The following is a 24,558-nucleotide window of genomic DNA, read 5'->3' as shown; positions in this document are numbered from 1 at the left end:
TGCACCCTAAATTTACATTTGCAAAAATTGACTATTTATTTGGCATAAATTATCAATATACATCCTCCCATCAAATCAAACATGTTCTATTTAGATTTCTGCTAGTAAGTTATTTGACACTTGTACAGTCTATTTGATTGTTCAAGTGCCTACCAATATAAAAACATTAAAAAGTTAAAAATTAAGAAAATAAATCAAATAATATTTTTGAACAATTTAGAAGAAGAAAAAGAAAAAATAATGGTAATTTTTTTTTGGGAAATGGATTATATTCCAATGATCGAAAAGATCATAACGACCGTACAAGGTCAAGCTAGGGGATCCGAAAATCACCCATTACATTCATTGCTCAAGTAGTGCACTGACTACACATATAAAATGACTACTAGCTAGAGTCCCTAGACTACTACTTCTTAATCAAATTGAAGCAACAAAATTCAACCAATAAAACAGTATATCCGCCTAAGACCTTCTTGGTGTACATCAATACTGGCCACTGGATTGAACACACTGTTACGACAAAAAGATCACGACATAAACAGGTCCGAGGCCCACTACAACCTCCAAGAAGGAGGAGCTTTATTGACTAAACAAAATAAACTAAACCAAAGATTGAAAATAGGCCCAACATTGATCTGGCCCAAGAATGAACCGGCCTCAGAATCCATCAGCAAAAACTCGAGCGACACCCATCGCCGTCGCCGCATCCCAGCCTCCAGCCAACAGTCAACGCCGCCCAGAGCTCGAGGAACAGTCGAACTCCGTCACCTAAGAAGCCAAGCACCCGATCCCCAAAACTGTGCCGCAACTCAACCGAAAGCCATCGAGCACCACCAAAACCTGGATCCGGGAGGAGCCAGATCGCATGACTAATCAATGGACCCTCCACCTAGAAACATCAGAGCACTCGATCGCTCCGCCTGCCTAGACCTGCATAGTCGGATCCTACCCATCGAGAACAGACCTCGACCAAGTCAGAGCACGCCTCTCCATCGGGAACAGAAAATTGCCCCCTCAAAACTCCTCATCCGGCAGCACACCACACACAGCGACAAGGCTAGCCGGCCAGGCACGGCGCAAAAATAATGGTAATTTTCTAATTTGATGGAGAAAAAAATATCCAAAATCATGGAGGAAAATCAATCATTTATTGACAAAAAATCTCTAATTTGACGAAAATTGTGTATATTGATACAAATCGACAATTATGGTCAATTTCAAGATCGACATCTCTTCTTCTTCGCATCTAGTTCTCTACTATTCTTTTCAGTTCATATTTACATCCACCTTCAAGAAATATAAAGCCACAATAATTGACATAATGAAAGAAAAAAAAACAACTCTGCAAGATTTTTTTTTCTTCATCATGTTGTTTTGCCCTTCTTTTAGTAGAAACAATAACTTGTTTTCTTTTAGCTCAGACTAGTTAAACAAAAACTAAATTTAACTTAGTTAGAAGCCATCTCTCCTTTCTCTCAACTAGGGTTAGGGTTTTCTTTGCTATTCTTCTTTAACACAACCACGAGTTCTGTTGATGCCATGGCTGCTAGGCTAGCCTCATCTCTTGCTATCGCCAAGGGAAAGAAACAGGTCGATCTCCGACCTACACAGGGACAAGGTTTGTGGCAGTCGGAGGTCTTTATAATGTGAAAACTCCTTAATTCTTGAGACTACAAGGTTAGGTCTTTTTTGGGGATGTTCCGCAATGCATGGCAGATCAATGGTTCTCTACAGGTAGAGGAAGTGGGGGCCAACAAATTTTGTTCACCTTGCCAGACCCAACAGACCCTACTAGATCACAGCTTCTTTTAGCTCAGACTAGCTAAACAAAAGCTAAATTTAACTTAGTTAGAAGCCGTCTCTCCCTTTCTCTCAACTAGGGTTAGAATTTTCTTTGCTATTCTTCTTTAACGCAACCATGAGTTCCCTTGATGCCATGGCTGTTAGGCTAGCCTCATCTCTTGTTATCGCAGAGGGAAAGAAATAGGTCGATGTCCGACCTACACAGGGACAAGGCTTGTGGCAGTCGGAGGTCTTTATGGTGGGAAAACTCCTTACTACATGACACTACAAGGTTAGGTCTTTTCTGGGGATGTTCCGCAATGCATGGTGGATTAATGGTTCTCTACAATGGAGGAAGGGGGGGCCAACAAGTTCTGTTCACCTTGTCGGACCCAACAGACCAGGTTCGAATATGGAGAGGTGCACCATCGGGTTACAATCACGCCCCTGTTGCGCTGGCTTGCTATAATGGGGTGATGTCAGTCGGAAAGGTCCCTATGATCACAACTTCCTTCTGGATCACTCTTCAGGGAATTCCTCCTGGTTTTAGGTCTGAACGGGTGATGACCATGATTGGTTACACTCTTGGAGACTTTTAGGAAATTGACAAGACCGGGAAAAGGCTAGAAAGCTCAGAATCTAGGTCGAGATCCCTTTGAACAAACCTCTACCTTTTAAACGGTGTTATTGGATGGAAGATGAAGTGGGAGTTTCTGTGTAAATTTCAATATGACAAGCTCTTTGGGCGCTGCTCCATCTATAGTCTGGTGACTCACGTTGGGCTGCCATGTTCGGTGCCGGCATTAGAGGATGGTGATGATGAGGCTGCGCGGACGGTGCTAGGGTCACAGTCTATAACATCTGTAGATCACACCAGAGGACTGCAATTGAATGCAGGTTTGACAACTTCAAGTTCTGGAGTTTCTGGTGGCGGTAGCACGACCATGAGGGCTAGGGTTTTGGTCAACGGCCAAACCCTAGTCTTTCAGACTCCCATTCCTAATCAGATGCCGGAACTGCCTCTGAGTTCTTTTCTGAACATACTTCGCTGGCAAGTAGTGATCTAGGAGCTGCAAGAAAAGGCCATGACGTCGTAAGGAGTTACTGGCAAATGCTGAAACCGGGTAGAAAATGGGGTGACTGTTTCCCCAAAAAAATTGAAGCTAAGCTTGGCAGTTGGTGAGCGGACCTTGAACCTTGAACCTTGAACCTGAATGCCTTGGTTTGATCCCAATAATGCAGGAAGAGGCTAGCTCTGGTAGTGGAAAGAAGAAAAGAGGCAAACCTATTGGCAGTAAAAATAAACTGCCGTATGGGGAGAAGAAGAAGACTGCATCGTCTTCTGAGGCCGATGTCCTGAAGAAAACCTCTAAGAAGGACAAGTTGAAGGTGTCTGCTACTAGTACAAGCTTTAACTCGAAAGGAAGGAGCTAGTTATTTATTAGTTTTATTCTAGTTGGGTTATGAGCCTATGTGAGTTTGAAAGAGTTTCTATGGGTCTTCTTTGACGTTTCTAGTATCTAGTTTGTACTACAATTGCGTGATTGACAAGTTAGGACTAGTTGAATGATTTCATTTCCGTGACGAGGCGAGGTTGGTTCCATTCTTGTATAAGCTTGCTTAATTGTGAGTGTCCCAGAGATCCTTAATGTTTTAGATAGGTTGTTCAGATTTTCTTGCCGGATGTATTATGTAAACTTTGTAGACTCTAGTCTTTGGTTGCTGATTTAATGCATTCAACTTCTATTTTTTTTTTTTTAAGTTTTCTTTTAATTATTACAAAAATTCATCTACAAGACAAAATGCAAAGTTAACACTTAGTGTTTAGAAAATATCGCAAGCAAGCAATCCAAATGTTTTTTTTTCTTAGTACCGAGAACTAATCTAACTTACTACAAAGTTCTAAAATGTCTTGCTTGTTGTTTAGCAAGATGAAAGATTCAACTGAAAAATAAAATAGATGAGAGAATTATTTTATATTAGTTCAATGTAAGGGTGTGGTCTTGTTAGATTGAGTGCGGTTTTTTTTTTTTTTTTTGACAGAAAGAGGTCAGCCCATTATATTAATCCAGCAAGCAGTACAAAAACGAAACACCCCTATGGGGTTGACAAAAAGAATCGTTCCTTAGAGAACCCTAAAAACCTATTCTAAAAAAAGAATAAGACCCAGGAAACCCCTAGTACACCCACCTTTTAAGGAAAATTACGCACCATTATTCCAAACAAAGATCATAAACCTTCGAAGCAAAATAGTAAAATGAATCCTCAGAGGAATTGATCCTTGCGACCCAAACAAAATTTAAATAGTATTATGGGCCCTAGAGCCCCAATCTAGCCAACCCCACACCAAAGAGGTAGACCAAAGCAAGAGCCCAAACAGGAGCCCCACAACCCAATTTAAGGGCAAAAAAGCCCAACCATTCCATTCTTTGGGATGAGCAAGGATAGCCCACCCTCACTACAAAAAAGAATTCAATTAGCTTCACCAGTTAGCGTCGGCGTTAGAATGCCGTCGCCATTGATCAAAAATTTGCTACGGCAAAAGTGGCGTCGCAAAGAGAAAAATGATTTGCCACGGCATAACGTCGCCGTCGCATAAATGTGCCTTAAATTGCTACGGCATATTCTTTCCGTCGCTAAATTTCTCTACTTTTAACTACGGTAGAACATGCCGTCGCGTAGTTTCATTTTATACTTTTTTGTTTTTTTGACTTTTGGGTGGATATAGGCGGGATCTTGGTGCCAAAATTAAACATGTTGGAAAAGCTTTTTTGGTTTTTAGGATCATAAAAATCGTTCTCGTTCCCGCTTCCTCCATCTGCTATTTCCCGCTCACTCCATCCAATCCGGACAACGAAGTCAACCATAGCAATCTGCGAAGTCGACCATAGCAATCTACGAAGTCGACATCTGCTAGTTCAGCTCCACCTCCTTCCTATTTTTATTCCTCTTTCTGCACATTCAATCCGTCGCTCAGACCCTAAACTCTAATACCCATAAATCAATCAGATCTGTCCGTCTCTCGCTTTGTGGACTGCATCTTGTCAATCTCCACTCTCAAAACAGGTCAGAAGCTCAAAGCTCACTTCTTTTCATGTTTTGGGAGCTAATCAAAACCAAGATTCGATTTGGCTTGGGTTTACTCCAGGGAATTGGTCTTTTATTTCAACAAATCAAATGGGATATTTGCTTTTCTGGGCTTTGCGCACGAACACAAATAGCGTATATTTGATTTGTTATGTATCTTTGGTTTGCATTGAAATATTTGGATATATAATCTAGATGATGCTGATATTTGCAGAGATTGTTCACTATTGAAGAATTGGCTTTGTACAATGGGACTGATCAAAGTTTGCCCTCTTGTTAGGAATTCTGGGGTACCCTTTTGCTTTCTCTCTGTTCAGATGTGTATATGATTACTAATTGTCTGTGAACTTAGACTTGGTGATTCCTATAAACTAATTCATGTTTTTTTATCAGAGTTGAAACACTGAGGTACAAAAGAGGGGACGGCGAATCAATCTGTGTTTGTTTTGGAAAAGGTATATAAAAGATTCTTGATCGATTTATAACACCGATTAGAACGAGCTAAATCTCTTTACCTGGATAATGATTGATTGCTGAAATTTGAAATTGGTCAAAACGGAAGCTTCTGTTGTTTCTCTCTTTTGTTAATTCCTTATTCCCCCAAATTAATTCGATGAGTTTTCTCCTTTCTTTATGTTTCTCATTCAACACATTCACAAAGAAAGGAAAAAAAAAGGATTAAATTTCAGAGCCAATTTGGTGTCTCACCACATGTACATACACTTGATGGATATTGGCTTCTGTTCTCGGATAGTACAAAACTTTGAATACTGATAAACTTGGCCTTTGTTGAGATTGTGATTTGTAAATGCGTGAGCTCTCATGTACTCACTTTGATTTCTATGGCTATTACATCTCTAATGCTAATCTGTTTATCACCAAAAAAACATGGAACATTTGAATTCTTTTTGGGCTTGGTTCCATAAAGAAGACATTTAAATTTTATCACATGGATTTTATCCATGATGAAAACTGTGGAGTTTATCAATTGTGTCTGGTTTGTAATTGAAACTATAGTACAGGAGGAGTGCATAGTTATTTCCATTATCAAAATTCTTTTAATTGCTGAAGTTTTCTTATTTAATGTCATGTGGTTGACAGAATTCCTTTTCCTCATAGGGCTTCTGCTATATTTGTTGGTGTATATGAACCTACAAAGCAGAAATTGCTGAAGTCACTCCCAAAAAATTTCAGTGCTTTAGTTCATTTGGTATGTTACCTAATTTTCCATACATGATTTTGTGTCATCATATTTGAGGAAGGTTTATTAGATAGCTACAATATCCATCAGACAAGTATTATTAATTTTTTGTTTGTATAGTAATAATAGTAATAATAATTGCTTAAGTAGACTGATGGTTTGGTAGTAGAACTATCTTGCGTCACTTAACATCCACTTCTCATTGTAATAGTGATGGGTAATAGTAGGGAATAGTATAACTTTCAGTGTACAAGATCAGGCCATTGTTATTGTAACAGGTATTCAGACATCAATCAGACTGCAGGTGCTATTGGAGGTGCTGATTCTTCTATTGTACGAGTGTCAACAGAGGTAGTTAATCTAACTTCTTTTTTTATTTTTTTATTTTAATATCGTCTGTTATTTATTTTTGGTGATTATTCAATATTTGGAGGTCTAACAGATCCATGTTATATGATTTAGAGATCAATTTTCTATCTGGTAGAGAGGTCAAATTGCTATCTTTAAATTCTATTTGACAGTTGATCTTAATTCATAGCCAATTGAGAAACTGGACTGATTGCTTTGGGATAGAACCTCTTACTTCAACAAATATTTAGTATTTACTGAATGAAGTAACAGAGGAGAAGCATTAGTTTGTTGGATTTTTATCTGGTTGATAAAGATTAATTTTTGATGTGTGCTTCTTGAATTAGATTTACTGTGTGCATTTGCAGCTATACTCAAAACACTGAATCTGTTTTTGTCATCAGAACTAACCAACTCGGTAATTTTCTCACTTTTTTGATACATGTTAAGCATACCACAGCATACATTACGTGAAGGGAAAAAAAAATGAAGGCTGTCTGTTGTTGGCTGAAAAACTCTGGCTTCATTTGTAATTGTACCAAGTTAATAACACCTCTAAATGCCAGAAACTATGTTTTCCTTTTCGAGCTATAGGTGTTATTGACACCATATACAAAACTCCCCTTTCTTTTTGTTATTCATCACAGCATATATTGTGATTGGCTTTTAATGATAAATTTAAAGCCAGTTCGTGTTTCTGTCCAAGTCTATGTAGAGCATGGTTTCCTGATTCTTTTAAGTTTTGTTTTGGGTTCTGATTTTTGGTCTTTTTGATGCAGCAAATCTGATATAAAGAGCATAAAGGTGAGGCTAGGGGCGATTAAGAAGAAGAGGAACACTGTGCTGAACTATCTGAAGAATAATGTTGTTGATCTTCTCAAGATTGGCCTTGATATTAATGTATATGGAAGGGGTAAGTTTTATGGTTCATTAGATTTTTTTGCCCAAAAGCACTTTCATATCTTGATTTTTGATTATTGAACACCTATCCATAGCTAGCTTTATGATGTGTGAATTTCATCGTTGTTTTTTTTGGCCTTTTCAGTTCTCACCCAAAAAATAAAGAACCTCATTTTTGTGCTGCTGTGGGTGGAGCTGGGAGCAGCACAGCAAGTCGAAAAGGCATGGCTGATGCTGTAGCAGATATGACAAAAAGGTATTTATGTTTTCCATTGACTCTTCCATTGAAAATTATAGTAATCTGAGTAGATAGAAAATTGGTAAAACCATTCAATTTCTGTGTCTCAGATCAGCATACTTTCAACAAATTGAAGAAGATGTTCTGAAATATTCAAAGGCTTTAACAGATATGAGAACTACCCTGAGTTTTTTCCAAACAAAAGACATGAATGAGCTGCTAGAGTTCCACAAGAAATTAGAATCCATTCTTGAACACTTGACTGATGAGACACAGGTTAGTATAAATCAACTTCCACTTCTGTTAATTATTGTTTGTTAATCTTTATTTTCATTATCATTACATATATGCCATTTTCCAAACTGCAGGTCTTATCAAGGTTTGAAGGATTCCCTACAAAGAAGTTAAAAACAATGAGGACAGCAGCAACACTCCACTCATAGTTAAATGCATTGATCACAGAACTACACAATTGGAAAATAGGTGCTACATCTGCCTGTTGTAAAGAAAACTTAATATATAGCTTAGTGATCATACTGAATATTTAAATTGAAGTGTATATTTAAGAAGCCTTGGGAAATATGATGGGCCATTATACGTAATAAGTTTCTCATTTGTAATGTCTGCATGACAGGAAGAGCGGTTGAAGTGGATGATTGTTGTGGAGATTATGGATGAATCTCCAGCCCATTTGCTTGGTTCTACAAAGTAAGATTGGTCAAAGTGTACACAAACATGAGTTTTTAACTATTTAACTTCTTTGTAGTTTTCGTTTGTACATTACAAGGACATGCCTGGATCAAAGATTTTTGCCTTAATCATCAAGCTTGAATTCTGATTATTGCCTAGTGGTACAATGTTCTATAGCTTAACATAATTTACATAAAATTGCAGGCTATTCACACAAGTCAGTTCATTTCTAGCTCTGGCAGTAACTGTTATTGCAGAAGTTGTCAAAACAAAGGTTGCCAAGGGATATGTTCTGGGACAAGATGCATTAATCAAGGGGATTTGTCAAAACAATGAGTGTAGGTCATGATGCTTGGCCTACCGGCCGTCAGTATTATGTATTTCAATTTTTGAATGTTTTTGTATTTTTCAAGATTGGTGAAGTTGTATGAAATGTATAGAAATAATGTTTAAAAAATATATGAAATTTATGATTTATACGGCTTCTTTTGCTCAAAAAAAAGAAAATTTGGTATGCAAAATTGCATGCCAGTTTTTTTTTTTTAATAAAAAATATGCACTTTTGCGACGGCAATGTTGATGTCGCCAATGACCTTTAGCGACGGCAAAATTGCTGATGGCGTCGTCATTATGCCGTAGCCAAAAATCATGCGACGGTGTAAATACCGTCGCCAAAATTCATGCGACGGCGTAATTGCCGTAGCAAATAGCAATGGCGACGCCACCAACGACATCGGCAATTTTGCCGTCGCCTAGCCGTCGCCCTTGGTCTTTTGCGACGGCAATTTGGCTTTTGGCGACGGCCTTGCGCCGTGGCCAATTGAATTCTTTTTTGTAGTGCCTGGACCAGCGACCCCTGAGCCAACCCAAAATGCCAGAAATCCGGCCCAGCCCATAGATGGAAGTGCGGCACCTTCCTCCGTCCAGCCGTCGCAGCATGGACGACCCCATCTTCTATCACCACGCCGGTGCCAGCAAATCGGCTCCTCCTACGAGCGAGAGCCATCCACCATCACTAGTGCCCTCGAAGGACTAGAACCTGAGCAAAACATAGGAGTCCGGGTCCAACCAAAACAGCCAGAAGCTCCATCCTTTACTAGCGAATTTTCAATGAGATCAGGTCGAAAAACCCAATCCTCGCCACCGTTGCTCCGGATCCGATCAAGACAGCACCACATACGTGGCCCTCCATCTCAACCCAATCAACATCCGGTCGACCCACCAAGCAAAATCATCGAGTCTGACACCACCATCGCCACTGAAACTCGAAACTACCACAGGAACATCGTCACCCAAAGCAACGAAGGAGAGAAGAAGCAGCCAGAGAACAGCCATGGCCTCCATTGGCAAGCAATACTCGAAAGGGTTAAAACTTGCAGTCCCTATTTTCCAGTGTATGGTCAATTTTAAAAAATCAAATTTTATGTCAATGCCATATGAATGGGATGATACCTCATGTCAGCAATGTATCAAACAAAAGCTCATCTATAAATTTGTCGATAAATTGTGACCTGTTGATATTCAGAACAATTGATACCATAGATGTTACAGGTTTAATTTTTATGAACATCATGAGATAAGTGAAATGCGGTAGAGCGAGAGATATAAAAAGAAAAAAGAAAAAATCCATCTAAGAAAGTCTAGAGTGTTCTAAGAAGGCCAAAGAGGAAGAGCAATCAAACCCAAAGTTTGCCCGGTTTAATTTTTAAGAGATCAGAAATATAAAAAGACCAAAAATAAAAAAATTCATCTAGGAAAGTCTAGAGTGTTCTAAGAAGCCCAAAGAGGAAGAGCGATCAAACCCAAAGTTTTTGCCCGGCCCAAGAACCAAAGGAAAACCACAACCAGTAAGGAAATAGAATCCGCACCGTCTATCAAAATTTGACGGTCTACATTAAACCCGAACATTCTAGACCCTCCCTCCAAAAAGATCTTTTCTTTTTCTATATAAACACTCCCAAATCCTCTGAGCCTATCAAAACTCGAAATCTCAGCAATCCAAATTCAAACCCTTTTAGATTCTCACTTTTTCCTCTGCGATTCTTAATTCCTTTGAGCTACAATGGTAGGAAAGGGAGAGGGACCGGCGATCGGAATCGATCTCGGAACTACATACAGTTGCGTCGGAGTGTGGCAGCACGACCGCGTCGAGATCATCGCCAACGATCAGGGCAACAGAACGACGCCGTCTTACGTTGCTTTCACTGATACTGAGCGTTTGATCGGCGATGCGGCCAAGAACCAGGTCGCCATGAACCCTGTCAACACCGTTTTCGGTAAGATTTCCGTATCCCTTTTCTTTTAAGATTTGTGCTTTACTCATTGTGCTTTTTGGTATAATTGCTTATTGTACTGGCTATTAGGGTTTCGTATGTGATCGTATTTGTTTGCTTAATTTCTGTAGCAATTTTTACTGTGCAAGATTTACTGCTTTAATGTACTAACGTTTAAGGTTTTCGATGCTTAAATTGCACTAAAGAGACTATTTTCTTATGGTTTTGGCTTAATAACCTAATGCAATTGGTCAATTATTGAAAAGAAAGTAGATTAGTCTCCTGGATTTATTGTGCTGTTCCTATGTGCTACTGGACCTCTGTTTGTTTGGCTAATGCAATGGTTTGTGGCTTTGTTGAAGTAAGGTTTTCGATATATGAATTTATACAATTGTTCTAGTTTTTCAAAATAGACGGTTCCTATGTGTTAATTTGGCGGTGTTTGTATAAGTGAAAATCCTTTGGGACTGTATTTTTTGGTGTTTTGTATTGAGTTCTGTGGTGTATCGAGTTTAGTTTGTTATGGGTTCGTTGATTGTTATGACTCTGTTTGATTCTGTATGTATTGCATTCTAAATGTGATTTGTTATAATTGCAGATGCGAAGCGGTTAATTGGCAGGAGATTTGGTGACTCCTCTGTTCAGGCAGACATGAAGCTATGGCCTTTCAAGGTTGTTGCCGGCCCTGCTGACAAGCCCATGATTATTGTTACTTACAAAGGCGAGGAGAAACAATTTTCTGCAGAAGAAATCTCGTCTATGGTTCTCGTCAAGATGCGAGAGATTGCAGAGGCTTATCTTGGGACAACAGTGAAGAATGCTGTTGTTACCGTACCTGCTTACTTCAATGACTCTCAGAGGCAGGCTACAAAGGATGCCGGGGTCATTGCTGGCCTGAATGTGCTCCGTATTATCAATGAGCCTACTGCTGCTGCCATTGCGTATGGTCTGGACAAGAAGGCGACCAGTGTTGGCGAGAAGAATGTCTTGATTTTTGATCTTGGAGGAGGAACCTTTGATGTCTCTCTTCTTACAATTGAAGAAGGTATTTTTGAGGTGAAGGCTACTGCTGGAGATACCCATTTGGGTGGTGAGGATTTTGATAACAGGATGGTGAATCACTTTGTTCAGGAGTTCAAGAGGAAGAACAAAAAAGACATCAGTGGAAACCCAAGAGCTCTAAGGAGGTTGAGGACAGCTTGTGAGAGAGCAAAGAGGACTCTCTCATCCACTGCTCAGACCACCATCGAGATTGACTCTCTGTTTGAGGGTATCGACTTCTATTCAACCATTACCCGTGCCAGATTCGAAGAGCTGAACATGGATTTGTTCAGGAAGTGTATGGAGCCAGTTGAGAAGTGTTTGAGAGATGCAAAGATGGACAAGAGCAGTGTACATGATGTTGTCCTTGTGGGTGGATCTACTAGGATTCCTAAAGTGCAGCAATTGTTGCAAGACTTCTTCAATGGAAAGGAATTGTGCAAAAGCATTAACCCTGATGAAGCTGTTGCTTATGGTGCTGCTGTGCAGGCTGCTATATTGAGTGGTGAGGGCAATGAGAAGGTCCAGGACCTATTGCTTCTTGATGTGACTCCTCTGTCCTTGGGTTTGGAAACTGCCGGAGGTGTGATGACTGTGCTCATCCCCAGGAATACAACAATTCCAACCAAGAAGGAGCAGGTTTTCTCTACCTACTCGGACAACCAACCCGGTGTCTTGATCCAGGTCTTTGAGGGTGAGAGGGCGAGAACCCGTGATAACAATTTGCTTGGCAAGTTTGAGCTTTCCGGAATTCCTCCTGCACCAAGGGGAGTACCTCAGATCACGGTCTGCTTTGACATCGATGCTAATGGCATTCTCAACGTGTCTGCTGAGGACAAGACTACAGGCCAGAAGAACAAGATTACCATCACTAATGACAAGGGAAGACTGTCCAAGGAGGAGATTGAGAAGATGGTTCAGGAAGCGGAGAAGTACAAGTCGGAAGACGAGGAGCTCAAGAAGAAGGTGGAGTCCAAAAATTCCCTGGAGAATTATGCTTATAACATGAGGAACACCATTAAGGATGAGAAGATTGCTTCCAAGCTTGATGCAGCAGACAAGAAGAAAATTGAAGATGCAATTGAGCAGGCTATTCAATGGCTAGACGGCAATCAGCTTGCTGAGGCTGAAGAGTATGATGACAAGGTGAAGGAGCTCGAAGGCATTTGCAATCCCATCATTGCAAAGATGTATCAGGGTGGCGCTGCTCCTGACATGGGTATGGGTGGTGGCATGGATGAAGATGTTCCTCCAACTGGTGGCAGTGGTGCTGGTCCCAAGATTGAAGAAGTCGATTAAGGAGTTCTGTGTTGATTCAGTAGTTGTGTTTCTGCTCTGGAAAAATGGTGGAGGTGATTTCAGACTCAACTGGTTGTTTTGGGTGTTTTTGTTCAATTTGTTTTGGTGATTTCAGACTTCAATTCAGTAGTTGTTAGCTTTCAATGAATGCCTATTTCCTTATTTAAGTTTGTGATTGTTGTTTCTAGTCTCTTCTTGTTCTATTTCCTCTTCAAGTTTGTGACTGTTGTATGTTTTCTCTTCTTGTTATTAAATCCCCAAATCAGACTCGTTCCTCGTTACTTTGGTTTTGAAAGTTACTTACTCGCCTAAAACAACAGGGAGTATAAGCACAGGTCCAGTTTCATGGCTATATCGTTGTGACTTGTGAGAGAAAGTGACCCTCAATATTCGAGTTTAGTACACTCGTCTCCTGAGATCGTTGGGTTAACGATAAACTAATTACCAAGTTACCGAATTTTATACTAGTTGAATTGGGTAACCGACATCATCATTTTATATGGTAAAAAATTTGAACTATATCGCGTGACTCGATTCACAAGTCGCATTTAGTAGCTGAACCAAAGAAAAAGAAAAAAGAACAGTTTGACGCTTGTTATTCCAAGCTTGAGTCTGATGTGATAAGCAAAGGTGGTGAATCAAATCACACGGGCATTTGCTCCAGCAAATATAGAGAGGCATCGAGAAGTTACCACGGGTTATGATTATGAACAAATTACACTCAAAGTTTTTTACTTTTCACCACAATGCTTATCAGTTCGAGCAACGAGTCTCAACCCATTTCATCCATAGCATTGTGGATGCAACCCAGTCTAAGTTCGACTCCAATCTACTACTAAAGCGGTTATCTGTTTCTGGTCGAATCGATGATGCCCGCCAAGTGTTCGATGAAATGCCGAGCAGAGATGAGTTCACTTGGAATACTATGATAGCTGCTTATGCCAATTCAGGAAGACTAACCGAAGCTAAACAAGTCTTTGATGCCACCCCAAGTAAGACTGCCATAACTTGGTCCTCACTCATATCTGGGTATTGTCGAAATGGGTGTCAAAGCGAAGCTTTTGAATCGTTTTGGCAAATGCAGCTTGGGGGAGAAAGGCCGAGCCAGTACACATTGGGCAGTGTACTGAGGTTGTGTGCTGCATTGGGTTTGATCAAAAGAGGTGAAATGGTGCATGGATATATGGTGAAAACCCAGTTTGATAGTAATGTTGATGTAGTTACTGGTTTGGTTGACATGTATGCAAAGTGCAAGCGCGTTTTTGAAGCTGAATGTGTATTTGAGAGTTTGTGGGATAGGAGAAATCATGTCGTGTGGACTGTCATGCTTACCGGGTACTCTCAGAATGGGGATGGCTTGAAGGCATTGAAGTGTTTTCGGGATATGCGAGCACGAGGGGTTGAATCCAATCAGTTCACATTCCCTAGCGTATTGACTGCTGCTGCGTCGGTTTTAGCCCTTGGTTTTGGGGCTCAGGTGCATGGATGCATTATTCAGACTGGTTTTGGGCCTAATGTGTTTGTTCAAAGTGCATTGGTTGACATGTACGTGAAATGTGGAGATCATATCAGTGCAAAGAAGGCACTAAGAAGCATGGAGGTTGACGATGTTGTTTCTTGGAACTCGATGATTGTTGGATGTGTAAGGCAGGGGTTTACACGAGAAGCTTTATCGTTGTTTAGAGAAATGCGTTCAAGTGAAATGAAGATTGATGATTATACATATCCATCAGTTCTGAACTCATTTGCTGCACTGAAGGACGTTAAAAATGCAATGGCGGTTCATTGTCTGATAGTTAAGACTGGATTTGAGGTTTATCAACTTGTAGCCAATGCTCTGGTTGATATGTATGCTAAACAGGGAAATATAGAATCTGCACTTGAGATGTTTAGGCATATTCCAGACAAAGATGTTATCTCTTGGACCTCTCTGGTAACAGGCTATGCACAGAATGGCACTCATGAAAAAGCACTTAAATTATTCTGCGAGATGAGGGATGCAGGGATCTGTCCTGACCAATTTGTCATTGCCAGCATTTTGAGTGCCTGTGCAGAACTGACACTTTTGGAGTTTGGCCAACAAATTCATGCAAATTTCATCAAGTCTGGCCTTCAAGCATCATTATCAGTAGATAATTCCTTTGTAACGATGTATGCAAAGTGTGGGTGTCTAGAAGAGGCTAATAGAGTTTTTGATTCTATGCAAGTTCAAAATGTGATTACTTGGACAGCTTTGATAGTTGGTTATGCCCAGAATGGTAGAGGAAAGGAGTCTCTAAAATTCTATGATCAAATGCTTGCAACTGGCACCCAACCAGACTTCATTACTTTTATTGGCTTGTTATTTGCTTGTAGCCATGCTGGTCTTCAAGAAAAAGGTCAGTACTACTTTGAATCGATGAATAGGGTTTATGGAATAAAACCAGGTCCTGAGCACTATGCATGTATGATTGACCTCTTGGGGCGCTCAGGGAGGCTTAACGAGGCTGAGGCATTAGTTAATCAAATGGCTGTAGAACCTGATGGGACTGTATGGAAGGCACTACTTGCTGCATGTAGAGTACATGGGAAAATAGAGCTGGGAGAGAGGGCTGCAGAGAACCTATTTATATTGGAGCCTATGAATGCTGTGCCTTATGTTCAGTTATCTAACATGTATTCTGCAGCTGGTAGATGGGAAGATGCGGCAAGAATCAGAAGACTGATGAAATCAAAGGGAATTCTTAAGGAGCCTGGATGTAGTTGGATTGAGATGAACGGCCAAGTTCATACCTTTATGTCTGAAGACAGAAGCCATTCATGCACAACTGAAATATATTCAAAAATTGATGAGATCATGATGTTTACAAAGGAAGCTGGATACATGCCAGATATGAATTTTGCACTACATGACATGGATAAAGAGGGGAAGGAGCTTGGCCTAGCATATCACAGCGAGAAGTTGGCCATTGCTTTTGGCCTTCTCACCACACCGCCAGGGGCACCAATTCGAGTTTTTAAGAATCTCCGGGTTTGTGGAGATTGTCATACTGCAATGAAATATATATCACGGGTTTATCTTCGTCATATTATATTGAGGGATTCAAATTGTTTTCATCATTTTAAAGAAGGGAAGTGTTCTTGTGATGACTACTGGTAGAAACTTCATCGGCTAAGCATTTTTCTTTATTGGTGGGAAATCAATTGGTCGGTTCATGGTGGAACACTTCACTGGTTGAGCGACTCCCTCTACTTTTTTCCCTTCTTCTCTGATGTTTTTGGGTTATGTAGATCTGGATTTTCATTGATGAACCTACAGTTTAGAATCTTTCATGTTTGACACAGATGAAAATTTGAAACTGCTGGGACTTCTATAAGCAATATTCCTCAATCCTATGACAGTAACTGAACACTGACTAAAAGGTTAGTATTAGTTCCAATTCTTGTTACTATATATGAATTATGATGCGAGTTATCTAGAATCTAGCACTTGAACTTTTGTAAGCACCTAGTTCCAAGCATTTTAATATGTTGGGATCAGTGCCTACCCGGTACAATCTTTGGAATCTTCACTTCATATGTGGGTTTAGTTATATTTGACACGTTTTGTTAAGTGGCACCAGAAAGACTTTTTGGTACGTAGTTCTATTTGAGATCTAGCATCTTACAAAATTAATTAATTGCGTTTAATGGCCAGTGGTTGTGGGAGTTCAAAACATGTACCTTGAAAGTGACCTCCAGCTTCTAATTTCAAAGCTTGAAGGACCTCAATATGATATTCTTACTGAGAAGCAAGCTTTTCCCTGCACCAATTATGGATAGGCCATTCCCCCCATCCGTTGCAGAAGTGGAGGCCAGATTTTGATTCGAATAATCATCGAATTACTTAGTTGGCTGTTTGGGTTCGACCGTTGGGAATTAACAACTGTGCCATGTGGTTGTTTGGAACTGGCAGCGAAGGTAAATGTCAAGAAATCAGTTGCAACCTCAATAAAGATAATCTGGCATTATATATATATATATATATATATATATATATATATATATATATATATTATTCGAGCTTTAAATTGTTTCTGTCTAGATTTTTGCAAAAACACATGCTTGATGGTTATGCATTCATGCCTACATAATGCTTTAATGTGAGGAGGATTATGGATGCCTTCCTTTTCATGCTTGCAGTTGAAAATTAATGCAAATAATTGGTAATATAGTCTCTGATATAGCACATGATCATTGGGTTAAATTTTTATATGATTGGTTGCGGCTGCCAGGCCTGAGTTTAGCATTCAGGAAGCTTGAACTTGATGGGAGATACATATAATCATATTTGGCAACAACTTGTCTACTTTCATTTTATGCCATTTCAATTAGTGGAAAGAGAGCATGCCTATTAATTACTTAAAAGAAAAACCCGAAAGCAAAACCCTTCATTCTCAATAGTAGATGGCCGTATGAGTAACAATGGTGATGATTGATGAGAGTGAACCTTGCCAACATAAGTTTTTGAGATTGCCAATTGTGTTCTGACTATACTTTTTCATTGATTTTATAAAAGAATCCCAAAATATCTTTGTTCGTTGTTTCTCTATAATATCCATATCTAGACAACTAAGTAGAAGGATCTGTCCCTCGACTAGGAAGAAGTGAGTTGATAACTCACTTCTGTTTATTTTTCGAAGTTATTTGACTTGTACTTGAATATTCAAATAACTCAAACGCTTCCAATGGTATAAGTGAAAGCTCAACAGTTATATCAGATCTCACAGATCTAAACATCAATGCCAGAAGCTACTGCGAGGTGGTACTAGTACACCTCACCCATCAACCCTCTTGCATAGAAACTTCTCACTTTTGTAGTTCTATTTGTTTTGAATGTGCTTCTTGTTTTCCAGGTATGCAATCGTACAGGGTCAAACAGAGGGATTTTACTGGAAACTATTAGACAGTTGATCTCTAATTAACTTGACTGCTAGAGATGAGGAGAGGGCTGAAGAGCTTCACACTTCAAGTGTTTTTCCACGTGACTGACACTGCTCGCTTTGCAGAGTTCATTAAAATCCAGTTTTGGCAGAACTTGATATATCGGTATGATTTAAGCTCCTTTCTTCTGACAGTTTCAATCAGATTTAGTTAAAGGAAAAAAAAATTATTAGTCAATTAGGAAATGAAATATGAGAGTATAATTTGGAACCAACCAATAGTTGGACTGCTGGACTGAAGAAGTAGATAAGTAGGGCACCTTTTTTTTTTTTTTTTTTTTTGAACATGTCGTTATATTATTTTAACCTTTATGTTTCTTTTTTCTTTTTGTTTAAAAAAAAAAAAAAAAAAACTAATTTCCCTAAGCACTTTATGTTGGAAAATGTAAAATTGGTTGGCATATCATATTTTAGCCACTTTCAGTTGTGGAAGTTTGGTCTCTGAAGATTGTCCACAGTAAGGTTCAATTTTTTTTGACGAAGATGAGCTTCTACATTGTCTACATTGGGCTAGGTAGGGTGCTGTGTGCTTCTGGTTAGGATCCATCGGGTTAATATATCTGAATATTAACATAGTTCTTAGCTATCATCAACTCATCAAGTCCTTTTCTTTTTGACGGTTTAGTTTTCAGCCTGAAATCTTTCTGCATTCAGGCCAAAGATTTTGAAAGCTCATTGCTGAGAAAATCAAATATGAGTCTTATTGAGTGTTTTCACTGGGATGTGTACTGTCAAACTCTAATCTCCATTTTGTTTTTGGGATTTCTTTTACTGATGCAGGAAGCAAGACAATTTGATTGGAATACCTATCACAGGTTTATCTTGGCAGGGGCATGCAAGCTTTTTAAACGCCAGGACTGCCTGGGAGCACACCGTCGTAAACTTCGATAAAAAAACAATTGCAATTTTGCCTACTGTACATTCAATCTCATAGCCACTTCTCTCAATACACAGGATTTCCTGTTTTTCACGAAAGAAACAATTGTACACTCAATGTTAACCGAGTATGACTGATAATGATGGTAAAAAATTTCATACAATGTGCTAATTGAGTCCACGATACTCTTTCTCTTGACTTATTCTACAATCAAACTCTCATGAATCTCATTCATTGAAGTTTACAAATTTCCTTTACACAGCAGAGCAAATTCTTCAGAGTTTTAACCTGTGATTATTATTACTCTCTTCCACCATAATCGATCGGCTGATGATGATCTTGATCAACAAGAGTGCTGCTGCCAGCTTGTTGCTGATCACAAGTCTCTCTGCTCCTTGGGTTTCTAGCTAGGTTGATGACCTTGAACAATAATCCTCTACATCATTACCATTCTTCGCAGTAGCTGTTGTTGGTAGTGGTAGTTTTTCAGGGTTCTTCCTCAAGGTGCAGAGTACAAGTTCTTGATCAGTAGCATCATTGTTGTGAGTGGTAGTCACGATCTGGTACTCTTGCATCAACCAAGCCCCATTCTGATGAGAATCACATCCACCCTCATACAGAAAATGTCGACTGATTCCCATAACACTGTCATCCTTGGCAACAACATCTTCCGAGTGCTGCTCCCTCCAAGTTCCGGAACCCACCTTCTGATCAAAGCACTCAGCGGTGGGATTCAACTTGCTGCGATGTGTGAAGAAATAGAGAGCCTCTACATTTCTAGATTTATTCCCACCATAAAAGTCCCAAATAACCCAAGGCTCGTTTTGTCCATAAAAATCAGGACAATCGGAGACGAATTTGGTCTGGAACTGGTCACCCATAACAGCTCTGTTGTGGAGGTAGTGACCCACCAGCTCCCGGTCAGTAGGATAAAATCTCACACCCACTGGAAAACCTAATTCCATCCTTGTTGACGATCAATAGAGAGCAAATAAGATTGGTTTGTGAGGTAGGAGAATGAAGACTACTGATTTGGGAGAGAGAAACAGCAAGTGTGAGAATCAGTTCACAGGAGGGCAAGGATGAATTTATAGAGAGATTAGGAAATACGACCGTTGGAGAGAGACGTTGAGGTTAAACGGTTAAATTGACCTCATTCCTGAGGTACTATACTATTAACGAAGAGGCAATTTGAATTTAAAGGTTGGTAATATGACCGTTGGATAGATGACGTCAAACTGACCTCATTAATTACTCTTATTACCCCCTAATAACTTAGTCTAGTTTCATTAGATTGCGTATTCCTAGTTGGATTCCTAATCCTATTACACTAATTTATTTTCTGAGTATAGTACAATGTAATGCCTATAAATAACTTCAAGATGAAGAAGAATTAAACTACATAGAAGCTACTTGACGTCTTCCCCCTAAAAAAAAAAAACACTACATAGAAACTTATTCGGATTATTTGGTCTCATATTTTGACATTATTCCTCCATGGAGTCTCATTTGAAAAGTGTGAAAAAATCTACATTAACTGATGAGATGTGGAGAGCATTATGCGAGTATAAAAATGAGCATCCAGTTTCTAGTAAAAAAGATTTACAACAATGGGTTCAACAAAAGTTTCAGCTCTCTATCAGCCAACCAAATGAAGATGTGGCTTCTGAACCACAAGTTAGTGAAGATGAGGACATCCATAAATTACGTGAAGCCATATTTGGTCTACGTTATAGAAATGCGATGGAAGTTGAGCATCTTTTGAATTATCCTAGTGAAAATGATACAGTGATGGAATCGCCCACTTATAAAGAGATCATTGAAGGGGTAATGAATTCTACTACCGAAGATGATCAGGATATAGATAATAGCTGTGCTCTACCAAATGTTTCTTCAAAAGAGGCATTTCAAGCAACCAAACTTTGAATAACTACTTGCTACAAAATGAAAAACATATACGTAATCTGTTGTATGCATTGCAGAAAATTAAGAATGCAGCACGATTTAGTTTAGATACAAGGAAAAAGCAAAGGACTATAGAATGATATTTTGAGAAATGTTTAATTGAGAAATTACAAATTGTTAAAAGTTCTTGATTATGTATTATGAATTTTTATATGCTATTTATTTTATGTATTTCATCAATTTGTGATATGTTGTTATATTTATATTATCAATTATTACTTTACACATTCGCTATGACAGGACCAGCCTGAATTTCACCATGAAATCCGAAGGAGCCCCACACTTAGGAGAAATTCTACCAACAATTTGGCATAACTTCCACCTAAAAATGGACTACCTAATCCTGCAAAACAAACCATACACTTCTAATAGTACAAGTCCAACCTCAAATTCCTGGAGCCTACCTGCTCCCCATATAACAACCAATATGTAGCTCACAACCCATGAATCACAACAACTAAATTCCAGTATAAACTAAATAGTGACATTAAGAGAATCTATTTATACCAAAAAATGGATAAATCATCAATCATAAAGGTCTCAAAACACATCTTACGATTGCAGCATACTTATCTCAAATGAACAATCCTAATGGCCACTAGTCCATCCCCTCTCTTCTAGTGCCATAATTATATCAGTCACTAGTTCATCCCCTCTCTTCTAGTGTCATACTAATATCGACCACTAGTCCATCCCCTCTCTTCTGGTGTCACAACTATAGTATCGGCTACCAGTTTATCCCCTATCTTCTCATACCACAACAACAACATCGGTCACCAGTCTATCCCCTCTCTCTTGGTGCCTCATCTTCTTCCATGGCCACTAATTCATCCCCTCTCTTCGGGTGCCACAACTACAGTATCGGCCACTAGTTCATTCCCTCTCTTCTGATGCCACAATAACAACATCAGTCACCAGTCTATCCCCTCTCTCTTGGTGACTCATATCCTGCCATGGCTACCAGTTCATCCTCTCTCTCTCTTGGTGCTACGAATCGAGACCACTAGTCCATCCCCTTTCTCCTAGTGTCTCGAACAAATGAACACATCTATCGAATCATTATCAAATTCACCGGCATAAAATACTCCCATCAATAATTATGATTTCCATAAATCATAACCAAAATCAATCAATAACATATATTCCAATCACAACCAAACTCAAATGCAAGATATTTATCAGAGGCCATAAATCACAAATAAAACAAAAAATCCAAACTATTTATTGGAAATCATAATTATAATTAAAACATAATCTGGATTATTTATCGAACACCATAAATCATATGTGAAATGAAATCCAAAGAAATCACAAATCAAAATTAGTACTCACAGGTGACATTCTCATCAGAAATAAATTAATATTTAACTATATTTGAATTCATAGGAAACTCTGAAACCCTAACTTAATATTTCATCGAAATTCTCGATAATCCGAAATCACAGCGAGATCAGCTCAAACTTCAAGGGCTTCGTAAAATCGATATTTCTAACATCATAATGAAAATTCACTCAATCAACAGTCGAATCGTCAAGAATCGAAACCTGAAATTCCGAATTTTGAAATTTTCGATCGATTACCAAAATTTCACCAAATTCAACAAAAGTTATATATGTTTAAGGAAAATCAAAATTGGAAGAGAATTGGGTCGTGCTTTCATTGATAATAGGGGTCTATCTATATAGAGAATTACAAGACATAGAATCAGAGTTGTACAAGGAAAGATGATCGTACAATTAATCGGATATCTATGAATATCTCTGAGAATATCTCTAATTCAAAACCCTATTACAACTAGGTCAAGTAACCTAGAGTTTTGGCCAGACACATATTCTGGATTTACTTGAACACTCCCCCTTGTGTCGCCCAAACGTGGTGCTCTTCTTGTTGCTTCATTAAAAACCTTGTTGAGTAACAAAAACCCTGTGGGACAAATAACCTCGGTTGAATGGGAAAAAGAGCACAACACACCATTCACGTTCCGAGACCATACATGTAAACACCTTCCGCTAATGTCTACATCTCCCCCTGATGACTACGGTCATGAGAGTTCGGATAACTTCCGCAAACGATGCTACTAATATGTTTCTTGAAAGTGGAGTTTAGGCAATGACTTAGTGAGCCAGTCTACCACATTGTCCTCAAATCGAACCTAGTTCACTTTGATATTAAGGAGAGTCTGTTGTTGCTGATTATCATTGGTGTCACTGCACCAAAAATGTTATTAGACAACGGCAGAAAACCGTTGTGGAATTTGGAGTCCCACCATTGTAGAGTGAGTCGTTGTCTGATGAAAAATCAGACAATGGTGGAACACAGTTGTGTGATAAAAACACAGACAACAGGTATATATTATAACTGTTGTGTGATAGCTCGGCAGATGGCTCGGCAGATGCCAAGCGCAGCTGCGCAGCAGTTGAGGCTCTGTCTTCAGACAACAGTGCCAGTTTTAAGCTGTTGTAGGTTATGCATATCAGACAACATTTTTTTATTTTTTCTGTTGTCTGATTGCTCTTCCAACTTCAGTTCTTGGACTATATCTGTTGTGTGATTAAATTTAAGACAACAGAGTTCAATTGGTTATGTTGTGTGATTAACTTGTAGGACAACAGAGTTCAATTAATTCTGTTGTCTGAGTGTAAATCAGAAGACACTGATTCCTTAAAAATCGATGTATGATATGATTGATTACAATGTATTTTTGTCTCATTTTTAACCATTCAGACAACAGGCAGTGATCATTATATCTAATTTGTTGTGTGATCATTTGAACATCCAATTCCTGAGATTGTGCATTCATTTGGTCCATTTACCAAATGAACAGTACTCTATCAAATACAAAACATTGCAAACCATCAAATGATTCATATAACCAATACTTTAAACTTCAAAAGCAAAAAGGGTGCATTTCCCAATCATTGAAACCAACATTTTACACAAGAAGAGCATTCTAGTGCATGCCCATCTACCTGGGACAACAAAAAGCTAATCCACACATATATTGTTCCAAAACATGCCACACATGGTGCATGACAATGTACCAGCAGAGAAGCACAAAAAAGATGCTTTCCTTATCTAAAATGTACCAGCAGCAAGTGCGCTACTTCATGACTCGTACACATGTGTTGACAACAAACTTCCCCGACTCATTTCGCACTTGATCAATATCCGCTTGGGTGTATTGGCTGCTGCCTCTCCTCTCCCACTGAAATCAGTTTATTAGAAAATCATGTATCTTCAGATTTAAAGTATAACCAAGAATCTGAGCAATGGCAGAACACACACTATTGCACTCTTTCTCAATATGACATCAAATTATGACTCTCTTTGATATTCAATATAATGACGTTAGCTCTTACATTCAGAAGCTAGCTAGAGGAGAGACCTAGTAGACACTGATTATGGAGTCTACTCATAATGGCCAAATTAGGTTACCAACAGGAAAACAGAACATACAAACAGTCGGGCTGATCTTTAACTCATGGAATGATGAGGAACAGAAGATTGATAACTCAATAGATATTAGCAATTGTTAGTCCCTCAGTACCTAGTGCACAGTGCATTGAAGAAAACTGTGACGCTATATGAAAAAAAAAACCTCAAATTTAATCTCTATATACCATTTATCAGTCAACTTATTGTACCAGTAACCCCATGACCCAATATCATGTCAATTCATATATATAAAGTTTTCATATGAATGAAAGAGATTTAAATATGACCTTTAGGTTTGGGAACAAGATGAGGACTCCATATATACCCATAGGGAACGTCAGCAGGAGTACTATAGTATCCACTTAAATATGTGGTATGTCTCAGCTTCAGCTTTTTCTTCCTAAACTCATTTATCATGTCTCAAATTGCTAGCCAAATTAATGCATCAACTATTTGATATG

General features: G+C 39.0%; 3 protein-coding genes across 3 annotated transcripts; 2 read left to right on the top strand and 1 right to left on the bottom strand.

Moving 5' to 3' along the window:
- Positions 1 to 10,214: 10,214 nt before the first annotated feature.
- LOC112176277 (heat shock cognate 70 kDa protein 2) lies at positions 10,215 to 13,007 on the top strand. The gene is made up of 2 exons (XM_024314119.2): positions 10,215 to 10,522; positions 11,118 to 13,007. Exons 1-2 carry the CDS (start codon positions 10,309 to 10,311, stop codon positions 12,857 to 12,859), a joined length of 1,956 nt encoding a protein of 651 aa, XP_024169887.1. The 5' UTR covers positions 10,215 to 10,308; the 3' UTR covers positions 12,860 to 13,007.
- Positions 13,008 to 13,234: 227 nt separating this feature from the next.
- Positions 13,235 to 18,738, top strand: LOC112176276 (pentatricopeptide repeat-containing protein At2g03880, mitochondrial). The gene is made up of 4 exons (XM_024314118.2): positions 13,235 to 16,261; positions 16,536 to 16,798; positions 17,734 to 17,926; positions 18,601 to 18,738. Exon 1 carries the CDS (start codon positions 13,560 to 13,562, stop codon positions 15,996 to 15,998), a length of 2,439 nt encoding a protein of 812 aa, XP_024169886.1. The 5' UTR covers positions 13,235 to 13,559; the 3' UTR covers positions 15,999 to 16,261; positions 16,536 to 16,798; positions 17,734 to 17,926; positions 18,601 to 18,738.
- Positions 18,739 to 19,104: 366 nt separating this feature from the next.
- Positions 19,105 to 19,662, bottom strand: LOC112178296 (NAC domain-containing protein JA2). Its single transcript, XM_024316456.1, has one exon. It carries the CDS (start codon positions 19,660 to 19,662, stop codon positions 19,105 to 19,107), a length of 558 nt encoding a protein of 185 aa, XP_024172224.1.
- Between the last annotated feature and the right edge of the window lie 4,896 nt (positions 19,663 to 24,558).

The sequence above is a fragment of the Rosa chinensis genome, chromosome 7, assembly GCF_002994745.2.
Source record: "Rosa chinensis cultivar Old Blush chromosome 7, RchiOBHm-V2, whole genome shotgun sequence".
Taxonomy (NCBI): domain Eukaryota; kingdom Viridiplantae; phylum Streptophyta; class Magnoliopsida; order Rosales; family Rosaceae; genus Rosa; species Rosa chinensis.
This window is presented reverse-complemented; position numbering and strand designations above follow the sequence as displayed.